Source organism: Centruroides vittatus, unplaced genomic scaffold, assembly GCF_030686945.1.
Source record: "Centruroides vittatus isolate TY-2023 unplaced genomic scaffold, ASM3068694v2 contig_565, whole genome shotgun sequence".
Taxonomy (NCBI): Eukaryota; Metazoa; Arthropoda; class Arachnida; order Scorpiones; family Buthidae; genus Centruroides; species Centruroides vittatus.
The window spans coordinates 118,784-145,968 of NW_027122336.1; the positions used below are offsets into that span (position 1 = coordinate 118,784).

General features: G+C 25.1%; 1 protein-coding gene and 1 pseudogene across 1 annotated transcript in view; one reads left to right on the forward strand and one right to left on the reverse strand.

The window, feature by feature from the left end:
• The window catches only part of LOC136978990 (uncharacterized), a 147,934-nt gene that overhangs the window by 60,488 nt on the left and 60,261 nt on the right, over window positions 1–27,185 (forward strand). Inside the window, exons 3-7 of the mRNA XM_067274869.1 lie at window positions 4,038–4,244; window positions 8,837–8,937; window positions 10,069–10,147; window positions 13,707–13,883; window positions 20,173–20,319. Coding sequence (XP_067130970.1) covers window positions 4,038–4,244; window positions 8,837–8,937; window positions 10,069–10,147; window positions 13,707–13,883; window positions 20,173–20,319 — 711 coding nt within the window. The remainder of the gene's footprint in view (window positions 1–4,037; window positions 4,245–8,836; window positions 8,938–10,068; window positions 10,148–13,706; window positions 13,884–20,172; window positions 20,320–27,185) is intronic.
• LOC136978991 (uncharacterized) lies at window positions 21,126–21,890 on the reverse strand (annotated as a pseudogene).

Consider the following 27,185-nt stretch of genomic DNA (forward strand, 5'->3'; position numbering starts at 1 on the left):
CGATAAAGATAATTCTAAACCTGTCAAAATGATTAAAATTTAATATTAATCGTTTAACATTAAACCTACGATCACGCATTTATTCATATTAAAGTTTTCAAATTTAATAAACAATTTTTTTTATCTATAATAAATTTTATTAAGTTTTTATAATGAATTTTATGAGGTTTCTCCTTTATTTATTATTTTTCATGTGTATAAAATTTATAAAGAGAAATTAATGCGAACTTTTCCCATTCTTCACTCATCCAAGATCGATATTATCATAGTCTATGTTTGGAATTTCTTTTCTAATCTTTTATCCACAAACAGCTTCCTGTCCTATCTATAACATCCAATTGTCCACTCACGTCAAATGTCTCGTCTTTTAAACTTTTCTATTTTCTCCCGAACAACTAAATTATACGTTTCTATTCTTTATATATTGTACGTAGACGTAAGAAAATATTCAAAATCTTCTTAGAAATTTCATTTTTATTATTCTTGAATGGTATTTAATTTAAAAAAAAATTATTTTGGCTTCTTAATTTACCACTCTCTTTGAAATTTAGGTTAATGTTACCCTAGGTATACAAAATGGCGGCTCGTCTCCGATTCCAGCAATCAGAAGACAGGGAACAGCGGGAACGCACGTTCTAACCTAACCTAACCTATTCTAATAATTTGGTTGCCAATAATTATGGTAATTTATTAGAATAGGTTAGGTTAGGTTAGAACGTGCGTCCCCGCTGTTCCCTGTCTTCTGATTGCTGTAATCGGAGACGAGCCGCCATTTTGTATACCTAGGGTAACATTAACCGAAATTGAAGTTTTTAAAATAAACATTTAATTTAGATTATTTTTATAAAATAATTTATAATTTCTTAGGTAATTATCAGTTTTTAAAATGTTATTTCTTACTTCTGAAATAGACGTATGCATTTTTTTAAACTGAAATTTTTTTAAAAAATAAAATACTTTACATTAGTTGAATAAGCAAGTAATTGGATTTTAAAAAAAGCTTTTTAAATCTTAATGTTTACATATATAAGATTAAATCATCTTTAATTAGTAAAAGAATTTTTTGAATTAAAACTCCTTTGCCAAGTATAATTAAATAATTATCTTTAACAAATCACCAATATTCAGTGATGCCTGAATAAAAATGAAAATTTATATTACGCTTATTATTTTATTAAAGAATTTTAATGATATTTATAACAATTAAAGAGAAATACTTTCGTGAGAATAGTTTGATAGTGCATTGAACTTTCCACTTTGATGTCTATAGTAATCAAAGCGTTAAAAACGGAAGAAACGGTAAAGAAAAGCGATCATGTAGCGTGATGTGAAAAATAATAATTCTGATACAGTTTCTTTGCTCTTCTTATTAAATTAAGCCTTAAAAGAATTATTTAATATGAACACTTTAAAATTCACTGAAGGTGCATTTTAAAATTGTAAATATTTCAAAACTATAAACAGTGTCAGAATACTAAAAATTTAACTTCATTCAAATGTCTTTGTTTAAAGTAGAGAATATGAAGAGGAATAATATAGCTTACAATTAATTTTTTTTTAATTTATAGTTTTATAATTAATATAAACACGTTTATCTGATTATTGAAGTGTTTTTTAAACTAAAATATAAAATATTTCTTGAAAAAGAATTTCGTTTCGAAGAGGTTTAAAATCCATTTTTATGGATCGTTTTCTTTCAGTCTTAAGGGGATGAGAGAGAAAATCCGAAGACACCAACACAAGTGAAATTTTTAAAAATTCATTTTATAAGTTTTCAAGTTTTTTTTCAATTTTATTTCAGTTTTTGCAAAGTCAAACAAATGGAGTGAATTTTTAAAAAAAAGTTAACGAAAAACAATCTTTCTTTTGTTATAAATTTTAAATAATCGGAACGCCAAAATTTTATTTTATAGCCAGTAAATGAACAGAAGTGCAGTACTTATCCGAACTTATTACGTACAAAAGACGTTTATTGTTAGAAAAAAATTGAGAAGCGCTAGTTGAAATCGACTGAGATTGATCTAAATAGCGGGTTTATAGCTAAAAGAAATCAAGCTATTATACTTGGCCTATATAAACGGTGTGTAAATCTAAACTGAACAGAGTTTGGCCAACTGGATGGTCTTCGGTTCAGTAACTCATACACTCGGGATTTACTGTTGTCACCATCGATCTTAAGACGGTTTCCTATTAATGGCGTATCATTTCCTCTTCGTATATTCTTCCGTATTGCTTTTAACTAGTTTCGGAAAATGATTTACGGAAACTTTTAGAATGTTTTAATGATAATTTTAATGCTAAGTGAGAACATTATCTAGGTTTTTCTCGGTTTATTAATAATACAACACAATGAAAATGAAAATTTTAAGTATAACTGTTAACTGGGTGCCGAAAAGGATTACATTACGTATTAGTCGTATTTAAATAATGGAAATCGCATCTAAAGTTTATTTCTGTGCAGAAATAGTGGTTTATACAAATAAATTTCGATAATGATGATATTGGAACGTTCTCTGCAGGAAAGTTCCGGGTTAAGTGTTTCTTTCGTCTAGTAGATGTTTAAGCTTTCTTAACAGGATCGTAAATCTTATCAACGACAAGAATGAGCGACCATAAACCGACTCTGCGATAGCGTTAATGTATATCGCTTCTTGATTCCATAATTCATCAGCAGAACTACCATTTTACTACTATATCAACATACTGCTTAGTTCTTAATTCAACTTTGATGATTATCCCATCTGCTGCTGAATCGAAATCTAGAAATCTCGAGTTATATATAGCACTTCTGTTTTTATTAATGCTAAAAAACGATTTTGTAAATCTTCATTTGTAACACAATCGCTTAAAAATTTTCTTAAGAGATAAGTTATATATGTTAATGTATTTTAAAGCTGAAACCATAATGTTTCATAAATATCTTTCAGAGATAATAAATGTTTAAATCTTGTTTTAAAGTATTTTTAAACGAGCATCCTACTAATAAATTGTATTTAAAGAACTCATGGGAGCTTAGAAAAAGTTAAACTATGGAGAACATAAACTGTTATAAGAAAATATTTAAAAAATACTCTGTAATATAATTTGAAATATGACTGAATTGCCTTCTATCAATAAGAAAACTCTCTTAAACTAATGTGTTGTATGGAGATTGAATTCTTATAAATAACATATAATGCTAATTAAACTGTTATGTTGTTATGTAATGATTATAAACAGCATTACATGACAATAATCAAAAATTTTAAATTTCATTCATAACATTTTTACCAATAGAAATGCAAAATGCAAAAATTTTCTATAAAACAAATTCTTATTTTAGTTTAAGTGTTGTGTGTTAAAATGTCATTTATCTCAAATGTATTTTAAAAATTACCTGCATCCTTGCTGTATAATTTAAATTTAAATTTCTGATTTTAGTATATATTTTTGGCATGCTATGTTTCTATAGGCTTAAAGGATTGTGAATGGAATTTCAAATTTGTACTCTCTTTTGTGATGTATTCCCTCAGAGTAAACAAATGTTACGGTTGAAGAAAGCGTTAATAGTTCTTTAGTTTTTTTGAAGTTTTATTCACTTAGTTAACATCACTCCTATCATTTGTTTCTGCCTTGTTTTAACATAAAGCTCCAGATGTTGTTAAATGCAATTTTATGACAGTAGGCTTATTAAGTTGTGATAATGATTAAAATTTGAAGTTTAAACAAGAAAAAATTGTCTTCTAGTTGCTTGATTAAATCAACTTAATACATATTAATGATTAATTCAGTATGACAGAATATTCATCACTTTAATCATATATTAAAAAAAATCAATATGAAAAAAGTAAATCTACAATTTGTATTTTTATTAATGATTATTAAATGTAGGTTTAATCCTTCATTTAGAATAATTAATCAATGCTTATTTTGTAGAAAATTAAGTTTAATTAAAATTATTTAATTATTTTTAAAATTTTATAAATTCTAGTGTGATTAATAAACATAATTAGTAATATATAAATTTTTAATGAATTAATTAAAATTTATTTCTCTAGGTTGCCAACAATTAAGATATATATCCCAACAGCAAGCACAAATTTTGGGCACAGTAGAAAATTCTTTCATACCAGTTTGTACAGAAGATGGGCAATTTGAACAAATTCAATGTAATAATGCAACTGGTATATGCTGGTGTGTAGACCAGCAGGGATTTGAAGTAGCTGGAACACGTTCTAACTCTTTTAATCTAGTCAATTGTAACGGTAAGTTGTTTTTGATAGTTTCATCTTTCTTTATATAAAGCAAAAAGTTTTACGGGAATACGTTTATTAAAATTTTTAAAATGTTGATGCTATTATCAGAATTGGTTTTTAAATTTTAAAATTATTTTGTTTAATTTTTCAGTATATTTTTATATAGAAATGAAAAAATATATTTTAAAGTTTATTTGGAGACATTTTAATCTTTTTAAAGTATTAAATATTTAAGAATATAAAGAAGTCTTCATGGTAGATTTACTCAATAAATGATCAAAAACTTTTTCAATATATCAAATTCAATATATTTTCTTTTATTTTATGATAAAATATTAAAATCTAATCTATGCAGTTAAAATAATGTGGCATATCAAACATATTTATAACACAACGAAAAATACAAATCAAATTTTGTCTTTAATTAAGTAAGAAAAATAATGAAACAAAAACTTAAATTTAAGTTTTATCATTTACCATCATGAAGATTAGATATACTATTTACAAGAGTAAATAATATTCTTGATCATAAAGATATTCAATATCAGTAAATGAGATACAGTATATGAAAATTCAATTTAGTTTGAATTGATCAAATGTTAGAATAATAAATTATAGTATTTTATAAGTATAAATTTTTAAAAATTTTTGTAATTGATATATAATGATTACGTATACAATATATACAGTAGAACCTTGTGATGTTAAGTAAGAGTAAAAATGTTTTTTACTTAATTTAGATCAAAAATTAATTACACATTTTAGTTCAGCAATTGTAACATATTTTAAAATTGATTCATATTAATTTAATAAATTTCAGTTTGAAATAACACTAGATATAATTTCAATACATTATCATATTCATTTTTTTTATTTTTCTAAATTAAAACAACATTAAGTATTCCATGAATATTTACATTTATATTTATATATTTATATGAAGTTATTAATATTTATTCTATTTGTTATTTAATTATAATAATATTTAGTTAAGTAAATAAACAATATAATTTTTATTTATTTAATCTCTAAATAGGTTTATCTCATAGAGATAAATGTTTTCTGAAAGCTTTTATTTGCTTACATATTATCTTACATAATGAGAATTTCATTATCTAACTTTTCAGAAATGTATATATTCAAGCGCTTTAAAATATAATGAAAAGAATTTAAAATAAAAAAATAATATATTGATAATATATTAATTTGTTAATTCCATAGTAGTTTTGAAAATATTAAAAATGTTCAAAAATTAGAAAGTTGATTTGAAAATTAAATATTTGACTAGATTTACGATTAAGATGAAATTATGCTGAAAATGCTAACAAATTTTAAATAAACAACCTTTTAAAAACTTTTTTATGTTAAAATTTCAAAAATTTAGAAATTATTTTACTTTAAAATTTAATATATTTAAAATATTTAATTCATAATTCAATAGTACCATAAATAAATTGAAGGAAAAGTTTCTTAATGGATATCTAAATTAGTTTGACCAGATAAATGAAACAAAGCAAAGCAATACACTTGAAAACTGATTTAGCAGTTTCTTGACTGCCTTTGATAATATGATTTAAGAATTTAGAAATCTCCTTTGAATAAACCATATCTTCTCTTTGTTTCAGACATTTGAAACGTTTTTTGATATTTTAATATATAAAAATATAAAATCTCTGTAATAAAATTTTCCATGTGCCTTGCAATTAAAATTGGTGTAAAAAAATAAATAAAATAAACTTACAAATAACAGTTTACACTAAACAAAACATGTAGTATTGCACATCACTGTTCTTTTACAATCAAGAGGTTGTGTTCTTTAAAATTAATGACCCAATGAAAAGATTATTTTTGCTATGGTTGGGTGAAAAATGATACTAATAGATTTTTTTTCATAAATGAATTTATAATTTTCCAAAAAAAAACAATTAAATGCTGTGAAAATTTCATGTGATTATAAAATACCAATATATATTTTATTAATAATTATTTACAAATATTTGAAAAAACAAATACATTTTTAAAGTATTTAATAATGAAAAATCTGTACAGTAAAGTGAAAAGTAAAACAACAATAATATACTGCCAAATACAGTAGGATCAGCCTATACTAATTCTAATGCATTAAAACACATTTTTCAAAGGCAAAAATAAAAACAAAATTAAATCATGAAAATTAAGCTTGGAAATCACTATATCTAGCTTTTAAAAGATGCCTTTTACAGTATTTTAAATAAATAGTATTTAGTATTAAATAAATAAAATTATTATTATTATTTAGATACATAAAATGTAAAATCAGCTTTCATTATAATGATAACTTCTTAGTAAGTTGTAATAGGAACAATTTTCATAAGATTACATAGAGATTTAAAAATAAAATGGCTTGTAAAATATTGCCTTCAACTTTTATGAAAACTTTTTTAAGTATTATAAATTTACGTTATTGTAGCTTTTTTTTAAACTTAATGTTTAATTTTATTTATTCTGAAGCATTAAAAATCATTAAAAATTAGTTTTAATAATTAGATTAGTTTATAGAATTGATTATGAAAATAATTTTAAATGTATATTAAATTTTAGTATAAAATTATTCTAAATACCATTCATATTCTTTGTTGGGATATATTAATATATAAACAGTATTTAATATACATATTCCCTGTTATATGTTAAAATTATTTTTAGCTTACTAATTAATTTATGTTTTATTTTACAATAATATTTTAATAAATAATTTTCATTTAAACAACTATTTTTTCAATTTACTTTAAAAACATAATTATTCTTTTCATACTTATATCTTTATTTATAATTACTTTATTATAATAAAGGCAAGCTTTGTTACAGAGGAGAATACAATATTTTTTTACCACATCAATTACAGTTTTTATCTTTCTTCTGTAATTTACACTAGATTTTTTCATATTTTCACTAACTTGTGGATCTACATCTTTAGATTTTAACCATTTTATACCATATATATAGATTTCCAATGCAATATAAGCTAATGATCTTAGATCTCTATTTACACAACATACATAATATTTGTTTGTAACTCAACTAAATAACAATAAATATAAATTAAATATAAATATATAATTTAATTTAGGATTATTGACAATTTTAAATAAATGAAACTTAAAATGATTCAATGACTAATTCATTGTCAAGTTTTCAGTTTATTGATTTCCTTATTAGGTTTCATAGTCAAAGATTGTTTTTACTAAGTTTAGTAAACAAGTTCTGAAAGAAAATGTAATTTGGCCTAATTTAATTGACTAAACTGACCTATTTAAATAATGCAAATTAACAAGTGTAATATTATTTTTATCAGATTTAATATATTCTGTTTAGATTTATGCACAATGTGTTTGTAAAGTTAATTTTATTAACAAAATATAAAATTGTGAAATTATCTGTTGTTTAAAATTGAAAAATGTTGATTAAAAATCGATTTAAAGTATTTCATAAATTTTAAAAAATTAAATTTTCATTACAACAACAAAAATTTTAAAGTTTTTAAATATACAAATATAAAAAAATTAGTGGACAATGATGGAAATAAAAGATATTCAACATTTAGTTATATGTTTTTGTATATGTATCTATCTGATGAACTCCTTTTTTTTTTATCCTAATAATCAGGAAAAAACCAATTTATTTATGAAATAAATTATTAGGATATAAGATATTTAGGTATTTATTAATTGTATTAATAAATACATAATTATCCTAATAATGATTAATAAAAATAATATAAATAATTAATAATCAAATTATTTTTATTAATGATTATTATTGTTATTATTATTATTTATTAATCAGATTAATTACACAAAATATTTAACTTATTATAATCTTAAATTACTAAAAATTATATTATTTTTATTAATATAATTATTAGGATAATTATGATAATTTAATATAATTTATGAACTCTAATTTTTATACTTTTTTTCTTAATAAATAAATTATATAATCTTTTAATTTTTTCAATAAAAATATTACATGTTCATTAATTTAAAATAATACAGGGTGTCCATAAAGTCCATGTGCAATTTAAAATTTTATAACTTTATTAGTATTTGTGATGGAAAAAATGTGTAAAAAGTATTAGAAAGCTTAATGTGCCTAGTTTTAAGTAAAATTAAAATTTTACTTAAAATTAGATTTAACTTTGAATTTTTTTAATATAAATCATATCCAAAAATAATGAAATTATCATAATATTAACATATAAAAATATATTACAAAATTTTAACAAATATATAATAATTAAAATTTCTGATTTTATGGTTACCAAATTCAGGTTATCAAGTATTTGAATAAACAAGAAATTTAATTCTCTATCATAAATATTTAACATAGTGATATAAAATGCATTTACATAATATAATTTAAAAATATTTTTTGAAATTACACGAAAGATAACAAAACTGAAATTAAACTTATTTATAAATTTAAAAACAAAAAATTAAATTGTTACATACTTTAATGTTAGTTATTATTATATACTGTTTCATCTTATTTTTCTATTAGTCTTATTTATTTTAATCTTTTATATTAAAAGAAATTGTTAATTTATTATTTTTATTTCACAGAACCTCGTGATTGTGGTTCTTTGTGTCGTATGCTTTGTCCTTATGGATTTAAACTTGCAGAAGATGGCTGTTATACATGTGAATGCAGAAATCCATGTGATGTAAGAATTAATATATTGTTTTAACATCTATTAATATTAATACATTAAATTTAAAGTTGTTTTTTTTTATAACACTTTTATAAGTTGTTTTTTTTTATAACACTTTTATAATTTGCTAGTATAAATTTGAGGCACAGTTGACAATATCATAAAATAATTAATTTTTAATGAAATTGCATAACATTATGAAGTTATAAATTAATTCAGGTTATTAAATTAAATTTAACAATATGAAAAATGAATCGGATTAATTATACAAAATATTTAACTTATTATAATCTTAAATTATTAAAAAATTTAACTATTGAGAATTAAAATCTTTATTTTTAAAGTTTTATGTTTCAGTTATGGTAAATATAATTCAATTGCATCATTAAATATTACTTTTAATTATGAAATTTTCAAATAATTTTTTTTATTTGATCCATTTTCTTCTGATTATAATCATTTAGGGTTTTTAGTACACAATAATATTTGGCTCTTGTATTTGATAGTCAGTGGCATATTCAGGATTTTGAGAATATGGGTGCTTCTCAAGGCACTCGTCCCTATCATTTTATGGAGAATGTTACTCAATTACCTTAGAATTACTTTAGTTACCTAATTTTACTTAATTGAAGTCAGGCGATATGCATTATTCTGATTATTTTTATTTAAAGCAACAAAACTGATTGTTTTTGTATCAAACAAATGTTGCAGCATCATAAGTTACTTCCTGGATGTGCTCCTGCTGAAAGTATTTAAATAAAACAATAATGAATGGAAAAAGAATTAGTTCATATTATTAAAATAAGTAAAAATTTGTGCTAATTCCTAAAAATTATATAATTTTCAAATATTTAAAAATTATTTTAAATATAATGTAGTATTTTTATAGCTTTAATAAGCTATAAAAATATATATTATATAGCTTAAATATATTTAAGCTATATAATATATAAATATATTTTTATAGCTTATTTTATAGCTTATTAAAGCTATAAAATTAATATCAAAATGCATCAACGTGAAAAAATTATATTATGTTATTTATTTATCATTAAATTAAAAAGCATTTAAATAAAGTTATTTAGAAATGTTATAAAATTACATTTGCTTAGAAAATAAAAATATATGGTTTAATCTTTTTAGAATATTATATGTCCTGCTGATCAAGAATGTGTTATAAGAAATGAATCATGTAAAGGTGTTTGTACTCCACTTCCAATATGTATGTATTATTACATCTTATCCTATATTTATGACAGCAATATTTATATTTTTTAAATTATTATGATGTTACTAAATTTTACACATACAAATTATTTTTATTAAAAATCTAAATTTATTTTGCAATTAAAAACAAGATTAGTATATAATATAAATAATATTTTCTGTATTATTTTCTCAAATTATAATAAAACTACTATTAAAATATATGTGAAATAGCATTTTATAAATTTTTTTATAATATTCTTACAACACTTTTATAATTTTTAGATGAAATAATTTTTATGTTTTATGAACTAATTTAAATACAAAATAAATTTATTTAATATTAATATATGAAATTATATTAATTTTTATATTCATCCCCAAAAATTATTTTTTTTAATTAAATTTTTTTATTAACTTATATTTGCATATTTTTTCAAAAGTTTTATATAAGAATCTAATTATTTTTATAAAATTTTGGTAATAAATCTGACAGAAAAATTGCATTAAAAGTATTTGGAATATTATTAACTATACTATTTACATATGTGTTACTGTAATTGGTTTATATTCAGAAAACAACATATTTCTTATAGCTTGATGTTATTAAAAATAAATTATAATACCTTATTTATTATTAACTTTTTAATTCATTTTGAATATGACTCATTATAAATTTGAATGTATAATTACTAGTAATCATTAATCAGTATAATAGAATACAGTAACAAAAAATATTGTCAGTATAATAGAATAAGCATTGCAAGACTAACAAAAAACATTGTTACTGTATTTATTCTTAATATCAATTATTGCAGATCCTGTTTGTATATGATGAGTATTATTTGCATTCAATATAACTATTGATCATTATTCTGAATACTTTATACCACTACAGTTAATTAAATATTTAAATATATTTAGATAAGCAAATGATTATTAATAATCTGGGGTTACACTTAATCTCTGTTTATCATCTGGACCTCTATATATATATATATATATATATATGTGTGTGTGTGTGTGTGTGTGTGTGTTTGGTTTTAGTTCAACAGCTGCAAATATAATGTAATTGTGTCTTAATACAAACTTTGCTAGTGTATTAAGCTATAATTCACTAAAATAAAAATTTCTGAGCTTTACAAACAGTATCAAAACATTATAATGTAGGATTTAATTTAATTAAAGAATTTGCTAGAAAAAAGAGAGAGAAGTGTTTTGAAACTCATAATAATATAGGATTTTATGTTTGAGATTTATTTGATTTGAAAATTAAACAAAGTTCTTACTCTATAATTCTTGTCTAATCAATTTATGTACTTAAATAAGTAACATCTTATTAAAGATTAAAATGTTTTATAAAATAACCTTTTAATATGAAATAATAATAATAAGATTAAATTTTTTTTCATTATTTTAATTAATAATGAAAAAACTGAAATATTTTTTCATTAGACTTGAATCTTAAAAATATAATTTTAAATATTAATCTAATTTTATTTTTTTTAAAATTCACATTTCATTGTAATAATCTAAATTTTATATATATTAAATTGTATTATTTTAATTTATAATTCATAATTTCATAACTAAATAAATTAATATTTCTAATATTATTTGCATAAAGAAATTTGATTAATTTAGATATGATTGATGTGAAAGTTTTACAATTATGAATGTTTTCATATAATATATTTGAATAAACAGACTTTTAAGTTATAATCTCTAATGGTGATTATAACATTCAACCGATTATGTTGTTTCTTTATAGAAATTTGACAAAAATTAATAATAAATAAACCAAATGCCTGTTATAAATAACAAATTTAAAACATAAACAGGATTATTAATTAATTCATAAAACACTGCTAAGTTCAGGTAACCAAAAATATTTAATATGAAATGTTTTCAGTTTTTAATTTAGGCTATTCTCAGCATCAAACACATTAAGAGAATAGAATACTTTTACAAAAATATTCCATTCATGTATTCCATTTTATTTATTCTTTATATTAGAATATATTTAATACTTGATAACGTAATAAAAAAATTTTATCTTCATACAAAAATTGAAAATAATTACTATTGTTAAACAATATCTAGTAAAATCTATTCATTTTGAAATATTATACTTAAAAAATGCTGAAACTGTTGTAATTTATAGTGTTTCAGTAGTAAAATAAATAAATTTCAGTAGATAATATTTAATTTAAATATATTAGGAAAGTTTTTGGCAGAATTCTGAGTTATAAATTTTACAAACCAGAAATAAATAATTAGTTCTAACCTAAAAATGTCATCCTGTGTTTACAACAGTCATTGATTCAAATTTCATTTTAAAAAAAAAAGATAAATTTTGAGATATTTCTACATTTCTTTATTACATTAAAATTAAATCAAGTTACAATTAAAAAAAACAATGTGGATTTACAGATAAATAAAAACTATAATTATTATTATAATCAATCAAATCTGAAAAATGTGAAACTAGAATATAAATGCTTTTATATATTTTTTAAAGATATTTTTAAATTTTAATTATAGAAAAAAATTTAATCTTAAAATATACAATCATTTTAATAAATTATTTTTATATTTTTAATAATAAGCATTTTGTATTTCTTCCAAAATGATTATGTAAAATGATTATAAAAGGTTTCATTTAACATGTGAATAAGCATTATTACTGTTATTTTAAGTAGTTTTAGCTTGGAAGTAATTTAAATGATAAAAAAGAATGTATTAAAACTTTTTAAAATTTTTTAAAATTACTTTTATTTATTCAGACATGAATTATTTAACATACTTTGCATCTAAATCAAACAGATTTTATTCCATAATTTTGTAACAACCTGCTTTAAAATTTTGTCATACTATTAAATTATCACTATCAGTTGACAAATAAGTGGATTATTAAAAAAGTCTGAGGACACATTTATAATTTTGAACTTTTTAGGGTTATATAAATCAAGTCATTAAAAATGTAGAAGGCTGAAAAAATCACATTAAAATTTCACTACAGAATTGTCAGAAATGGTAAAAAGAAAATATTTTGTAATTGATTTAAATTGCTAGTTTATTGGATGAAAATGTCAGAGTGATTCCATAAAAATTGATGATTTTAATGTGTCATTATTGTCTTTTATCATATTTAGTAACATTACAATTATTTAACAGATAAATTATTAAGTAAAGTAACATTTGAAAAGTATATTTTAGTATAGCTTATATATAAATTTGCATAAAAATGCAGTATTATAGCAATTATTTAGTAAATTTATTCACAATTATATTATGTTCTAATAAATATAAATAAGTATAATTAGCTTAAATGCAAATTTTGGATGCCTTGAAAATGAAGCCTTGTATAACTGGATATCAGTTATACAACAAGGCTTCATTTTTATTTCTCTTTTAATTTATGTTTATTTTATCATTTGAAAAATATATTGAATATATTAATAAATAATATTTATATAATATTACCTTTAGTTCTATTATATTATTATTCTTTTATTATATATTAAACTCTATGATTCTGTAATATTATGCTTATTAATTTGAATATTTTATAGGTAGCAAACAAGCAAGGAGTTTAGATCATTTATGCCCTGTTGGCTTACCATTAATGGTACCTGATGATAAAAAACCATTTATTTGTGGAATAGAACCTAATAAACCTCAGTGTCCAGTTAATTATTTTTGTGAAGTTTTACCGAAGAATGACTATGGAGTATGTTGTCCTCTTCTTGGTATGAATGTTTAAAAATTTTAAATATTTTTCTATTAATTCTAATTATTTAAAAACTAATTAATTAATTACAAATTTTAATAAATAATATGTATATTTAAACAATTTCGACAGTATAAAAATTATTGATTTTAAAAAATATTTTTTTTTATTTATTACTCATCACTAAAGTCAGACAATAATACAGTTTTAAGAAGTAAAGCATTATAAGATGTATTTATTATCTGTTGATATATTTGAAAGAAATAAGATATTGAGAAGCGTTAGAAGATTAAGAGATTTTAAAAGATTTACATTTGTAGCAAGCTATCACAAAAAGAAAGACAAGTGAAAGTACTGGTAATGCAAAGATAAATTTTAAAAATATGAATTGTAAACAAACTAAACTAAGAAAGACTGCCAGATTCTTTAAAGACTGTTAATTTTTTAGTTTTAAAATCATATTTACATTGTTAAAAAATTCAATTTTTAAACATTTGTCACTAAAGTAAACACACTATCTATTGATAACTTTAATTATTAAATAAGTTGAATTAAATAATCTGCATTTTGTGAAAGCTCATTAAGTATATTACCAATTATACACATACAAACATTCAAAGTCAAATTCCCAGATTTAAGAATTAATAATCATCTTGTACATTAGACTTAACTGTGCAAGTAGAGTTCTTTATTTAGAGTCCTTTATTTTTCCTCAACTTTTTCTCTAAGTTTTTGTTGAAAGCAGTAAGTAAACTATATACATCTACCAAAAGAAAAAGTAAAAGCAGAAATGTCGTATTGTGTCAATGAAAAATATTGATTAGTAAGTTCATTTATGATATATTATTAACAGTTTTTCTATCTCCAAAAATGAGAAATATTGATTTGTGTATTAAAAAATGACATAAAATCAGTTTAAACAGTGATTAAAAAGCTTTTTAAAGGTTAATAGAGAATTTTTTAATCACTTCTTAATCACATGAAGAAAGCTTTGTTGAATTACATACAGCTAAATTTGTTTTATATCCTATTAATGTTTGAAACAAACATTAGAATGTTTGAAACAAACAATGAAACAAAATTCAGAATGTGTGATAAAAACAATTTTTTAAATACAAATCAAAATTTATGAATAAATAATCAGTTTAAAATGTAGAGTTTTATAACACAAATATTATTTTAAGGTTATCAATGATTCAAATCCTTCGAATAAAGTATATGATAAGCATAAAATAATCTCTCCTATGAAAATAATTTCTTAATACATTAGAATAATTAATTATTACAAGAATATGATTATATAATAAATTATAATCAGTATAAAAAGTTTTAAAATTCATATTTGTTTCATATTTAATAAACTTGAAAATTTCTGTGAGAGACAGTTTATATTATTAAATTTATATATACTATAATATTTAATGTAATAATCAATCATTGAAAACATTTTTAAATCTATCAAATTCATTTAAAAGTTTGTTTACAGCAGGGGTGGGCAATCCTTGGCACATGTGCCAAATGTGGCATGTCAATTTTTTTTTCCTGGGATTCAACCGAAGACTTCTCTTAAAAAATAAATATTCAACATCTTTTCTAAATTGTATATTTCAACCTAATAGAATATACTTTTATTGAGTATAGTGATACTAAATAAAAATACAATAAAGAAGTAAACATTATTAACTGTTTTAGTAATAAGTAATAAGAATATGAAACAAACATTCTATTTCCAAGGCATCTATCTCTGTAATGTACTGACTTACAAGCAGGGATACCAATTTAGCAGAAAATCCACTAAATCTAGCATTCCTGTAGCATCATAAATTGATAGATACTAGACCAAATAATATGCTCCTTAGAACTTTGTATCACAGATTTGGCAATTTTGGTATATGTACTTAAAACATACATATCCATGGCCCAAAAGTACACATTATGATTGCCTATTTCTGGTTTGAAGGTTTATATACATTAGAAATAATTAAAGGAAAGTTAATTTTTAGTAAATTATTGTATTTTCAAATTCTTTGTTGTATTTTATATATATATATTTGGTAGTCAAGACTATGGTAACTTTTTTTTTGTACACTTTGTTAACTTGCAAGAACTGCAGTGTTGGCTATTTTCGTTCAATTAATTTTACTAAACAAAGTTTTATTTCAAATTCTATCTAATATTTTTGAAGAAATACTACATACTAATTAAAATGCAATGTTTGCCGGTCAAAAGAGGGAGACCACTGCTAAACCATGTCAAATAGAGTAGTAAAAAAGACTTGTCTTCTTTGTCCACTCTAAACTTATAACAGATTATAACTTGCTTGGTGATAAAGTTTGACACGAATCATCTTCGGCTGCTATTGATTTGTTTCAAGATATAACTCCCCATAGCCCACAAAGACCACCAGGTGAGCCAAATATTTCTTTAAATAATCTGAACATTTTGCTAGACATGCCAATGACAGTTCTATGGGACAAAACTTCTGACTTAATTCTTTCTTCTAATGAAAAACTTTCAACCCAAATTTCATCTATTAAGGAAGATCTGGACCTTATATGTGAAAGTATCTGAGAAATTAAAGAGGAATATAAAGATATGCAAGGACAAATTAATAACCTAAAACAGCAAATTGAAACTTTAAAATCAGAAAAAGAAATGATGCAATACAAAATGGATGTTCTAATTAATGAATTTCATTGTAATAGTATAATTCTTTATAATTATCTGACCTCAAGGAATATTTCAAAAGTAGAAATACGTTTTAAAGTAAAATTAATACAATTTACGTGCCTGGCATTATTTACATTTAATAAAATAAAAAATAAATATGACTTAACAAAGATAAAAAACTTTGTATTCTGTCTTTCCTTTTCGCCATTTTCACCATCCGTAGTCCTTTAGCACTTCACAAAATTTCGAAGACGACCTTTCTTTTGAGGCTACTGCCTCCGCAAATAATGGACGGTGAAAACGACAAAAAGGAAAGACAAAATACAAAGTTTTTTATCTTTGTTAAGTCATATTTATTTTTAATTTTATTAAAGTAGAAATATATAATTTTATTACTACAGTATTGAATATACAAAGTACATCACATGAAATATTCTGGAGATTACTCAACTGACTAAATCAATTGTGGTGATTCATGACGAGGTGTAATGGTTTCCACGACAAAAAATAATAATCGAAACACGTTACGTTACTTTTAACAAAGGTACGATTTTATTCTTGCCAGAAAGAACAGAAACAGGTTCTTTATGGATCCCAACTTTACAAAGTAAACCCTTTTACAGGCGTTCTGTTTTTAAGTTTAACAAAGGGACACGTTCAGCATGAAACCCAAGAAATTATACGCGTGCAGGCCTTAAAACTAAAACTTATCTTACTTACAACTAAAGGGAAAGAACAAGGGTAGATATGTAGAGATAGAAATAGGAGAAGAATGAAATACTTTGGTGGAACACCGTTCTTGAGCCCTTCTTGATTTTGTTGACTTCCTGTCTTCTCGGTGAATTTCTCACTTTCCCATTGTATATTTTTCTTTTCTTCCGCTGCTAACTTATACACCCCGTTTGAGATTGCTTCTTTTTCACAACTTCTCTCTCTGCCGTCTAGTCCAAAAGTGAGTCTCTTTCTCCCTTCGAGACCTTTGGGGTCTTACTCTTCTATTCTTCTATTTGTTGTCTATTTCTTCGAAACGGTAATCCCACCAAAAGGGTAAAACGGAGTGGTGGAGAAAGTTTTAGAAGATAGATAAGACAAAGAAACAAAGGAATTGCTAAAACTAACTTATATTACATATAAAAAAATATAAAACACGTGAATGGCCGACAGCCACACAATGAACACAGTGTTATCATTAAATCTATCATGTGGAATACTTCAGGGTGACCCTCTCTCACTGTATCTATTCAATTTTTACTTATCTGATCTAGGTCATCTTTTTTCCAATCCAGTGATGGGATTGAGATTGCTGACAGAGTTTTTCACTATATTCAATTTGCTGATGACTTGATTTTACTTGCACCTACTAAAATTTCTTTACAATTAAAATTAATCAATTAAACTCATATCTCAATTTGCTGCATCTAACAATAAATCCTGCTAAAACAAAGATTATAATATTCCATAATAATTGTAAAATTTCACAAACAGAATCGAAGTTGTATCTAAATAATACTCCCCTACAAATAGTTAAAGAATTTTTTGGGAGTCATATTTGATTGGAATATTACCTTCAAAGCACATCTAACTACTATTAATAACAAAGGAAAGCTGGAAATTGACAATCTCTTGTACTGTACCTATGTTCTACTCTGAAAAAATCAAACTTGAATATCCATATGAAGCTAATTCAATAATTAATCCCATTATATATTATGCCAGTCCAATTTTGGGTCTCGATTACTTATATAAACTGGAATCTTTTCAAATTTATTTTCTTTGTAAACTTCTCCATCTAGAAAGATCTATTCCTGGTTATGCTATACATAATGAAACCAACCGTATATGCTCATTCCCTTTTTTTCTCAAACATGTAATAAAATTCTACCACCATATAAAATTTAAAAGTGATGATAATTTAATTGTTCTACACCAGGAAATTATCAAAAAAAGTAAAAACATAAATTCAAACAAACTATGGCAATCTAAGTTTCAAAAAATTTTAAACTTATTTGGTGTATCTGATCTGCTATTCAAAGATAGTCTGCAAGACTGGAAATATGGCTATACACTACTAATCGAATCTGCAATATTTCAGTCTATTAACAAGGACCAAACAAGTTTAAATCAGAGTAAATATCATTCTTAGTACACCAATCTGCTCCATATTCCATCTTCACAACCATATATATCTAAATCAATTAATTTAAATGTGAAAACATTAATAGCACAAATACGCCTTAATAAATATTCTACTTACATCAACAACAGTTATACTAATTTTGCTAATAATCAATGTATTTGGTGCAATTTCGAAAAACTCTCACTTTACTGTCTGATACAGGATTGTCAAGGCTTAACTAATGCGTGCGACCCACTTGATATCAAACAAACAATTCAATATAAATCACTCCTTGAACTTAGAATGAGTATCAACAAAGATAATAAAAAAGTTTTATATAAACTATATAATTACTTTATCAAAATTACAGAAGTGTTAAAAACCTAACTTAATAGTTCATTACTACTAAATAACTGTGATTTTATCTGTATTAATAACTTTAAGGCTTTGATTGTTCTGCAACTTGAACACAAACTATATGGTGTATTTTCTCGGACACATGGCAAATTTCATCACTAATTTTTCTTCAGTTGATACGTGTATTAAGTTTTGTACACGTTTCGGGCTGTTGACGCCCCTCTTCAGCCAACTTTAAATCACAGATTTTTGCAAACATAAAATTGTTTTAAAACCTCTCCGTACATTAATTAATTTTTTATCATCTAGTCGATCTTTTTTCATCGAAGCCAGAGATTCTATTGTACAAATGAATTCTTATTGGTTTTGTTGCGTATGACTGTATTCATAGGGATGTGGTAGATAGGCCATCTTCTGTTTATAGGCATTAATTTTTATTTTATTATTTTACATAAAAATAATTTACTTTTTAGTTTATATAGAAATAATTTACTTAGTTCCAATTTATAATATGCTGAGCCAATTTTCGTTTATACTTTTTCGTTTCATAAATACTGCTTTGATTGTTATTATCCAACAAAAATATACTTGTAATTAATGTTACAATGATTATTATTTATATATGTAAACTGTTCAAGCTTTTTTGTAATTTTTCCTATTAAATGTAACATCCCCTTAACAGGGAAACTCTCCCTTTTTGTGAATAAATGTTTATTATTATATAATATATATATACAGTACTTTATTTATATATATATTTTTAATCATTTTTAAATGTTTAATGATTTCAATCATATATTTTCTTATTTTCTGATCTTCTTCATTTTATTATTTTTTATATCTTGTATGTATTAAAATTTAGTTATCTTGTATATAAATATTTAATATTTTTAACCAGATTTTTGTTAGAAAATATGCAAAAATAAAATTTTAAAATTGAAATTATAATAATAATTTTTATAGATTTTAAAAGTTAAGATAAACATAAAAGTTTAATTTTGATTTAAAATTTATAATGCATTTTAAAAACTAAAATAATTTAAACAAGATAAAACTTAATGTTTCATATTTACAATCTTTGTTATATTAAAACATATATTAAAAAAATTATTTGAAAACATAAAACAAATTTAATTTAGTTTATATTTATATATTTTAAATATAGAGAAACCAGGAACTTGTCCTGCAATTTCCTTGCTTGATGATGAATGTACTTCAACTTGTAATTTAGACATGGAATGCAGTGGAGTTCAAAAATGCTGTTTTACTGAAAATTGTGGAAAAATATGTTTGGAGCCAGCAAATATAACATGTAAGTTAAAAAATGTTATAAAATAAGTGTCATTTTTTAAAAATATTTGTGACTTTGTGTACAGTAAATTTTAAAATATCTTTGTAAAATTATAAGTTTGACAAAATCTTAAAGTCAATGATTGTGATACAATTATCCCTCATAACATGGTAGTTAGGTTCTGAAAAAATGCAAATCCATGCTATATGAAACAAAGGACTAATACAAAATATAGAGTTAGGTTCCAAAAGTTAGCAAAAGTTTACTATTCTTTTCTGTAATTAAAAGAAATATATTTATTAAAGCAATCAATAATTAACTAAAAATCACAATCAAAAGAATTGCATGTTAATATTAATTTTTTCATCAATGCTAAACACACTTAAACAAGGACATTTTCTTTTTGGCAAAATATAGTTATCTGAGCTTTTGAACTTGACTTTTAATTTAATCTATAAAAAAATGCACAGTAACAGTCTTTCAGGTTTATTTAGAGCACTATCGTCAATGATGGTGACACCTGTTTTATAGGAAAACTAGAACAAGGAAGGTACAATCAGTTCTCATTAAAGAAACTAAATGAAAGACACAAAACAATATCAAAAATTTCAATATTTTAAAATCTATGGGAAAATATGAGACAACACATATGCTTGCTTGAAAAAACAAATTGAACAACAGGGTTTGCACTTAAAAATTGTGACATTTTGTCTAGGGATGGTTTCAAACTGCATTAGAGAGAAATCATGTTGTAGTAATGCTGTGTTGTACAAGGGATACCTGTATTTCTATTTTTATAATTTGTGTTATAATATCGGGCATACCAATCGAAAATGGCACCTAGGGCATGCATCAAAGTTGCGCCCCTTCATAAATTATCTTAATATAAAAAACAGATACACTAAATAAAACAGTCATAAATCTTACTTACAAAACATATTTATTTTCTATTTTATAATGAAAGTGAGTCTGTAAATCCTTTACACTTACAATTGCACCTTCCTGGCCTTCTGCGATGCAAAGATATCGATGATGTTTTCGAAATGAGTTTTTTCCATTTCTTCTCGCTCTACACTGAACAAAGCTAGGATGCATAACCTTTCTTGACCCATTGTAACCCTCAAATATAAAAGTATTAATTTTAACTTACTGAAAGATTGCTCACAATTTGCAGTAGATACTGCAATTGTGAGCAGAATTTGAATGGAAATGTGCAGATTTGGAAATACATTTTTATCCCTGTACTGCACAATAAATTCAAGTAGCTCTTCAGATTTCTTTACGTTGACATTTTTTCTTGTAGATATTAGCATTTGAACATCCAATATTTCTTTGTATAACTGTTCCCCGTTAACATTGCAACCATAGAAATCTCCAAATTCTTTACATTTCTTTTTTAAATTGTCGCAGTCGTCAGTGCCATAAAACAGTGTTTTAACATCTAGAAGAAATCCAAATCTGGCATCAGTTTCATGCAAATGAGTAAACCTTTCACTCATTTCACACGCAATACGATCCAGCAATCCCTTCATTACTCATTCCATTTCTTCTTTAGCGGTCAACCCGGCATCTGACACACTCTCTCCAGCCATACATTTTTTTTGCCTTCGATGCCATTCCGTTGCTACATCCCATTCCTGGCTAAGATTGAATCCTCTTTTTAATGCCTCATTAACTAACCTCTCTTCTTCATTTGAAAAATAGTCTTGGAGGACTTTTATGTCCAAGGCAGCATTATGAAAATTAATACTAAGGTCCTGGAGCCGCTTTTGGACACGGTCAATGGAAGCGAGTACATCAGGGGTCCTCAACCTTTTTGTACCTAAGAGCACATTCTAGAATACCGGCCGGACGGTGGGCGCCATTTATTTTTTCAAGGTGAATTTATACTTGGACATAGTTAATTTATTAAATACATTTTTTTTTTTTTTTTTTTTTAATAAACATACACATAATGTACAGAAAACATTTAATTCCAAAAATGTAATAAAACATACACAAGACTATTAACAATAATTTTTACAAAACAAGTAATTACTAAACAATTCATACAAAATCTACAGAGTATAAAAATTCTTTATAAAAAATATAAATCTGAAAGTAAATGATTTTTGGCATTGCATTTCATTGGCCATTGCTTCATAATTAGGAGAGTATGATGATATTCCTGCTCATAAGCAATCGTCAAGGTGTTCATCTGTAAGTCGTTATCTGTACTTTGATTTTATGATATTCAGAATGAACCGGTTTATTTCATTTCAAGTATGGGAAATTTGGTTGGTGAAGATTTGGTGGAAAGGAAAAAGAGATCGTTTGCATTTCACTTTGTGCTTTTATCTGTGTTGGACGCCATTTCTACTTTTGAGTGGTTAATCATTAAAAACGAAAAAACTTTTACATAGCATTTTATTGAAAACCGAAATATTTTTATTTTTATCGTGGTCACACAGCAGCGGGCACACGTAAAACGATCGGCGGGCGCTATGGTTGGGGACCACTGGAGTACATTGTTCCGAAATCTTGACAACATCAGAAAGTCGTAGGACAACATGCGATTATGAAGAAGTCTGGCCTCACTTCTTGTTTCAGTGGTTTGATTGCTATTGTCTGTCATATCTTGGAGAAGGTTCAGCATGTCTTCAAGATATTTGTGAACTGGCTTTACTGCTTCAACCCTTGCACTCCATCTTGTTTCAGACTCTGATTTTACAACCACAGGCATGCATTTTTTGAGTTTTTCCCAGCACAGAGTAGAATGAGTAAAGAATATGTAAAGAGCTTCAATAGTTCCGAAAAACATGATCATTAAAGTGTCCTGCTTGGCTGCATGTACACTGACCAAATTGAGTGAATGATTATTGCAATTCACAAATATTGCAGATTATTCTTTTTGCTTATTCTTTGGTGAACTCCAGTTCGGTGCCCAGCCATCACAGCAGCATTGTCATAACATTGTGAACAACAATCCTGTAGATCCATGTCGTCTTTCCCTAGCTGTTTAAGTATTTTGTCAACTAAACTTCCAGCGTCCTTTTGACTTATCTGGATGAAACCAAGAAAGGACTCTTTAACGTGGACTAATTTTCTCTCAAAATCTACATATTTCGCTACTTCTGACATCTGCTCACGATGTGCCTGATCAGGAGCCAAGTCAAACATGAGACAGTAGTATTTTGATTTGTGAATGCTTTGCAATAAACTTTGGCAAACAGTGGTTGCCATCAGATGAATGAACTCATTTTGAACTTGAGGTGAAAAGTATGATGTGGTTCCGGGATTATTTTTAACACGAGTGAGATGGTTATTCCTGACGGGGTCAAATATGGCCAAGAGTTTTTATTAATCCAAAGAAATTACCAACATTGCTGGATTCGGTTCCATCGCATGTAGTGAGTGACTCCCTGTGACTTCGTAATGCAAGATTTGAGAAGCAAGAAATTTGATACAGTGAAGGATTCTTTTTAATACATTACGCCATTTTTGTTTTTCTGTTTCGATCTGGGTTTGAAGTTCAGCATCAATGATCCCTTTATTAGCTGCAAAATTTCTTTCCATTTCTCTTCCATTTCTTTGAATTTAACTAAATATGTAACTTAAAAGTGTCAAATTTATTTATTTAACTACGCATTCAAATTACAAAATAAAGAATACAAAATCCATTCGTTTGTTTTTAGCCAAGTTTGCACCTTGTTGTCAAGTGACGCCGATTGGTGCTAAATGCCACTCGGAAATGAAACTTAATCTAAAACATGAACATGCCGATTCAAGAAATGAATATATGGAGATACTTACTGTAAGAGTAAATCCAATATTTTTGTTCAAGGCACTGTCACTGGCAATTAGATAACAAATCAAGTAGCTTCAATAACGCTCGCTCGCTCGGGAGTATTTAAATCAGAATCACAAATCACATGTAAACAAAATAAACAACTGCGTGAGAAGTGTCAAATTCAAACGAGTAAGTGCTCCCTCATTCCCTGTCGCTCATTTGCGAAGTGCGTGAGTCGCAGATGAGATTGATATGAATTGGTTTATTTTGATTATTTAATTTAATAATTTGCGATTTTGCGCACCCCCTTTTAAAGACACCTGGGCATGTGCCCTACTTGCCCCATCCGAGATATACCTCTGTATAATATATACCAATAGTGGTCAGATCTTAACTTGCAAATATTGTGACTCTTAAATATTAGCAGTGTGGATCATGGGACATACCTGACCATTCAGATACTGAGTAAAGAGCTTAAATAATATCACTGTACCTTTTCAAAAATAATAAAACCACTATGCCACTATGTTAGAAGGAATAAACCACATTACATCAACTCGTAACATAAAGAAGCTTAACCTAACTGATAACAACCAGATATAGTATTGCCATGACACCTGTAGCGCTATTTTGTACTTGATTAATTACAATACAAAAAACAAGGCTACATACAAAAACTTAAATTTATTATGTACATGAAATATGGTGCAATTGTACAAGTCGAACATAGAGGCAAGAACAGGAGTGTCTAGAGAGAGGTTTGGATCCAAAGTGAGGTCAAAGGGTCAGGTTGCCAGTTTGTTAAGTTCAGTGGTCCTCCTGGTGGCAAATTTTGGATTTAGGACCAAAGCTGTTGCCACAATATCATTGACATCACCATTATGTTGAGTTACAACATAAGTTAGGTGGTGTTTATTGACGTAACTCTTTAAATGCAACTCTTAAAGCATATCTAATTGACTACTCATTTCATATACTATTAACATTTTTCTTGAATTATAGTGTGTGCTATGTTTTCACAAAAGGCTATATTATCTGGGTCACTTGATCACATTGAATCAATTTTACTACCATGTATATAATAATATATGTTACCTGTAGTTATTTATCAAGAAATTTTGTAAAAGAACAATTATTCTGGCAAGACGTTTTCTTTAACATGAAATTGTTGAAAGAAATGAACATTATTCAAAATCAAAACCTTGTTTGTTATTGTACCAGTGATTCTCAATCTTTCTGAGACTTTGAAACACTTTTTATACTTTTTATTACACAGAGCTTTAGCATCAATATATTCAAAAATCAATAAGAAATTCCATGTTTACTATCCTCATGAAACAATAAAGCATAAAACTAATAAACTTTATTGTATTGAATAAAATAGTAATCATAGAATTGTCTATGAATAAAGTAATATGTACATTGGAATAAATTTGCAATAAAAACTTAAAAATTCTTTTTCTTTTCACGAAACACTTGGCAAGTTTGTGGAACACCCGTGTTTTGCAAAACATGGGTTGAGGACCACTGTATTATACTCAAAATATTTCTATAATAAAAAATACATAGTATTATGTAAATATAATATAAGTAAGTATAAATAAGCGTCATAATCTATGGAAAAATATTTCAAACATGTTACCATGTACTTTGTAACTTTTTTCAAGTTTTAAGAGGCTGTCCATAAATTACATCTGCATTTTTCTTGACATTTTTCTCCCCCTTCCTCTCTTTTCCCAGTTTGTCCGAGTTTTTGTAACATCATCCCCTCTCTGGATGTCTAACAAAACTTGATCCCCCTTAAAACCTTATCCTTTTATGAATGGTAGTTACCATAAGTAGAAATGAAACATACAAGAAATTTTGAAATAAATATAATGAAATGCATAAAGTGTATTAATTTAATGAAATAAATGGATATTCACAGAAGCTATCCCTCCCCTCCCCTTGTTTGACTTTTGTTCAACTTGTCATAACCTCCTCCCTCACTTCCAGTGTGGACATCATTTATGGACAGTCCCTAATAATCAATTTCATTTTATCCATTTGTAAACTTGTAAGCCAGAACCATTGGCAAAGTAGGCACTGATTTAGGGTGCTAATGGCCTTCCAGAAGCGAAGTATATTTTCTCTACATTTCCATATTTAGATTATTTCTTAATTCATTGTTACTTTGTTTGTTTTTTACTTCTTTATTTTAACAATTAAAAAATATCTGAAAAAGTTATTAATTTTAAAATTTCTTACATCAGTAATTTCTTATTTTAATATAACTTTATAAGTAACTGACTTTCAGTTGCTTATATAGTTTTATTTATTTTTTTCAATTAAAAACTCTGGTTTATTGTGAAAATATTAAGAACTAAGAGAAAAGAAGGGTTAATTTTATCAGTGCAAGAATCAAATTATCAGTCTTTCTGATAAAAAAATAAAATATTTCCTGATTGCTATTGAATGGCTGTTTTTTTTTAATTTAAAGGCACAATAGTAATAGAAAATTTATTATTTTTAGATAACTTTCTTGAAAGCCATTTAAGATATGTAATTTATCGATATTATGAAAATGGATTATGTAGAGATAATAACTAATAACTAGTATGACTATTTTTACTATTATTTATTAATTGTAGTGATTTCATCTATATATATAATTGAGACGAGTTGATAATAATAATAATGATAAATATAATAGTAATCATCAGTGCAGAGCCCAAATGGTTAGGAATTGAAAGTTGAAATTTGGTACATAGTTAGAGTACGTCACGAGAACGCACACTAAGAAGGGATTTTTCGAAGTTCCACGGGGGAGAAGGACAGGATTAAAGCTTCTAAATACATTACAGAGATGAGTTGATGATAATAAAAATCAGCGCAGAGCCAAAACGGTTAGGAGTTGAAAGTTGAAATTTGGTACACAGTTAGGGTACCAAATTTAAGTACCAAAGTGTTAAGTAACAATGATAGTGTTAAGTAACAATGGAAGTGTCAACAATGGAAGTGTTAAGTAACAATGGAGAACAAGAGAAAGCGACGTGCAAGATTTACAGGCTCTGGAAAAAAAGAATAAAGGAAAAGAGTAATATGTTAGAACAGGGGTCCCCAACCTTTTTTCTATGGT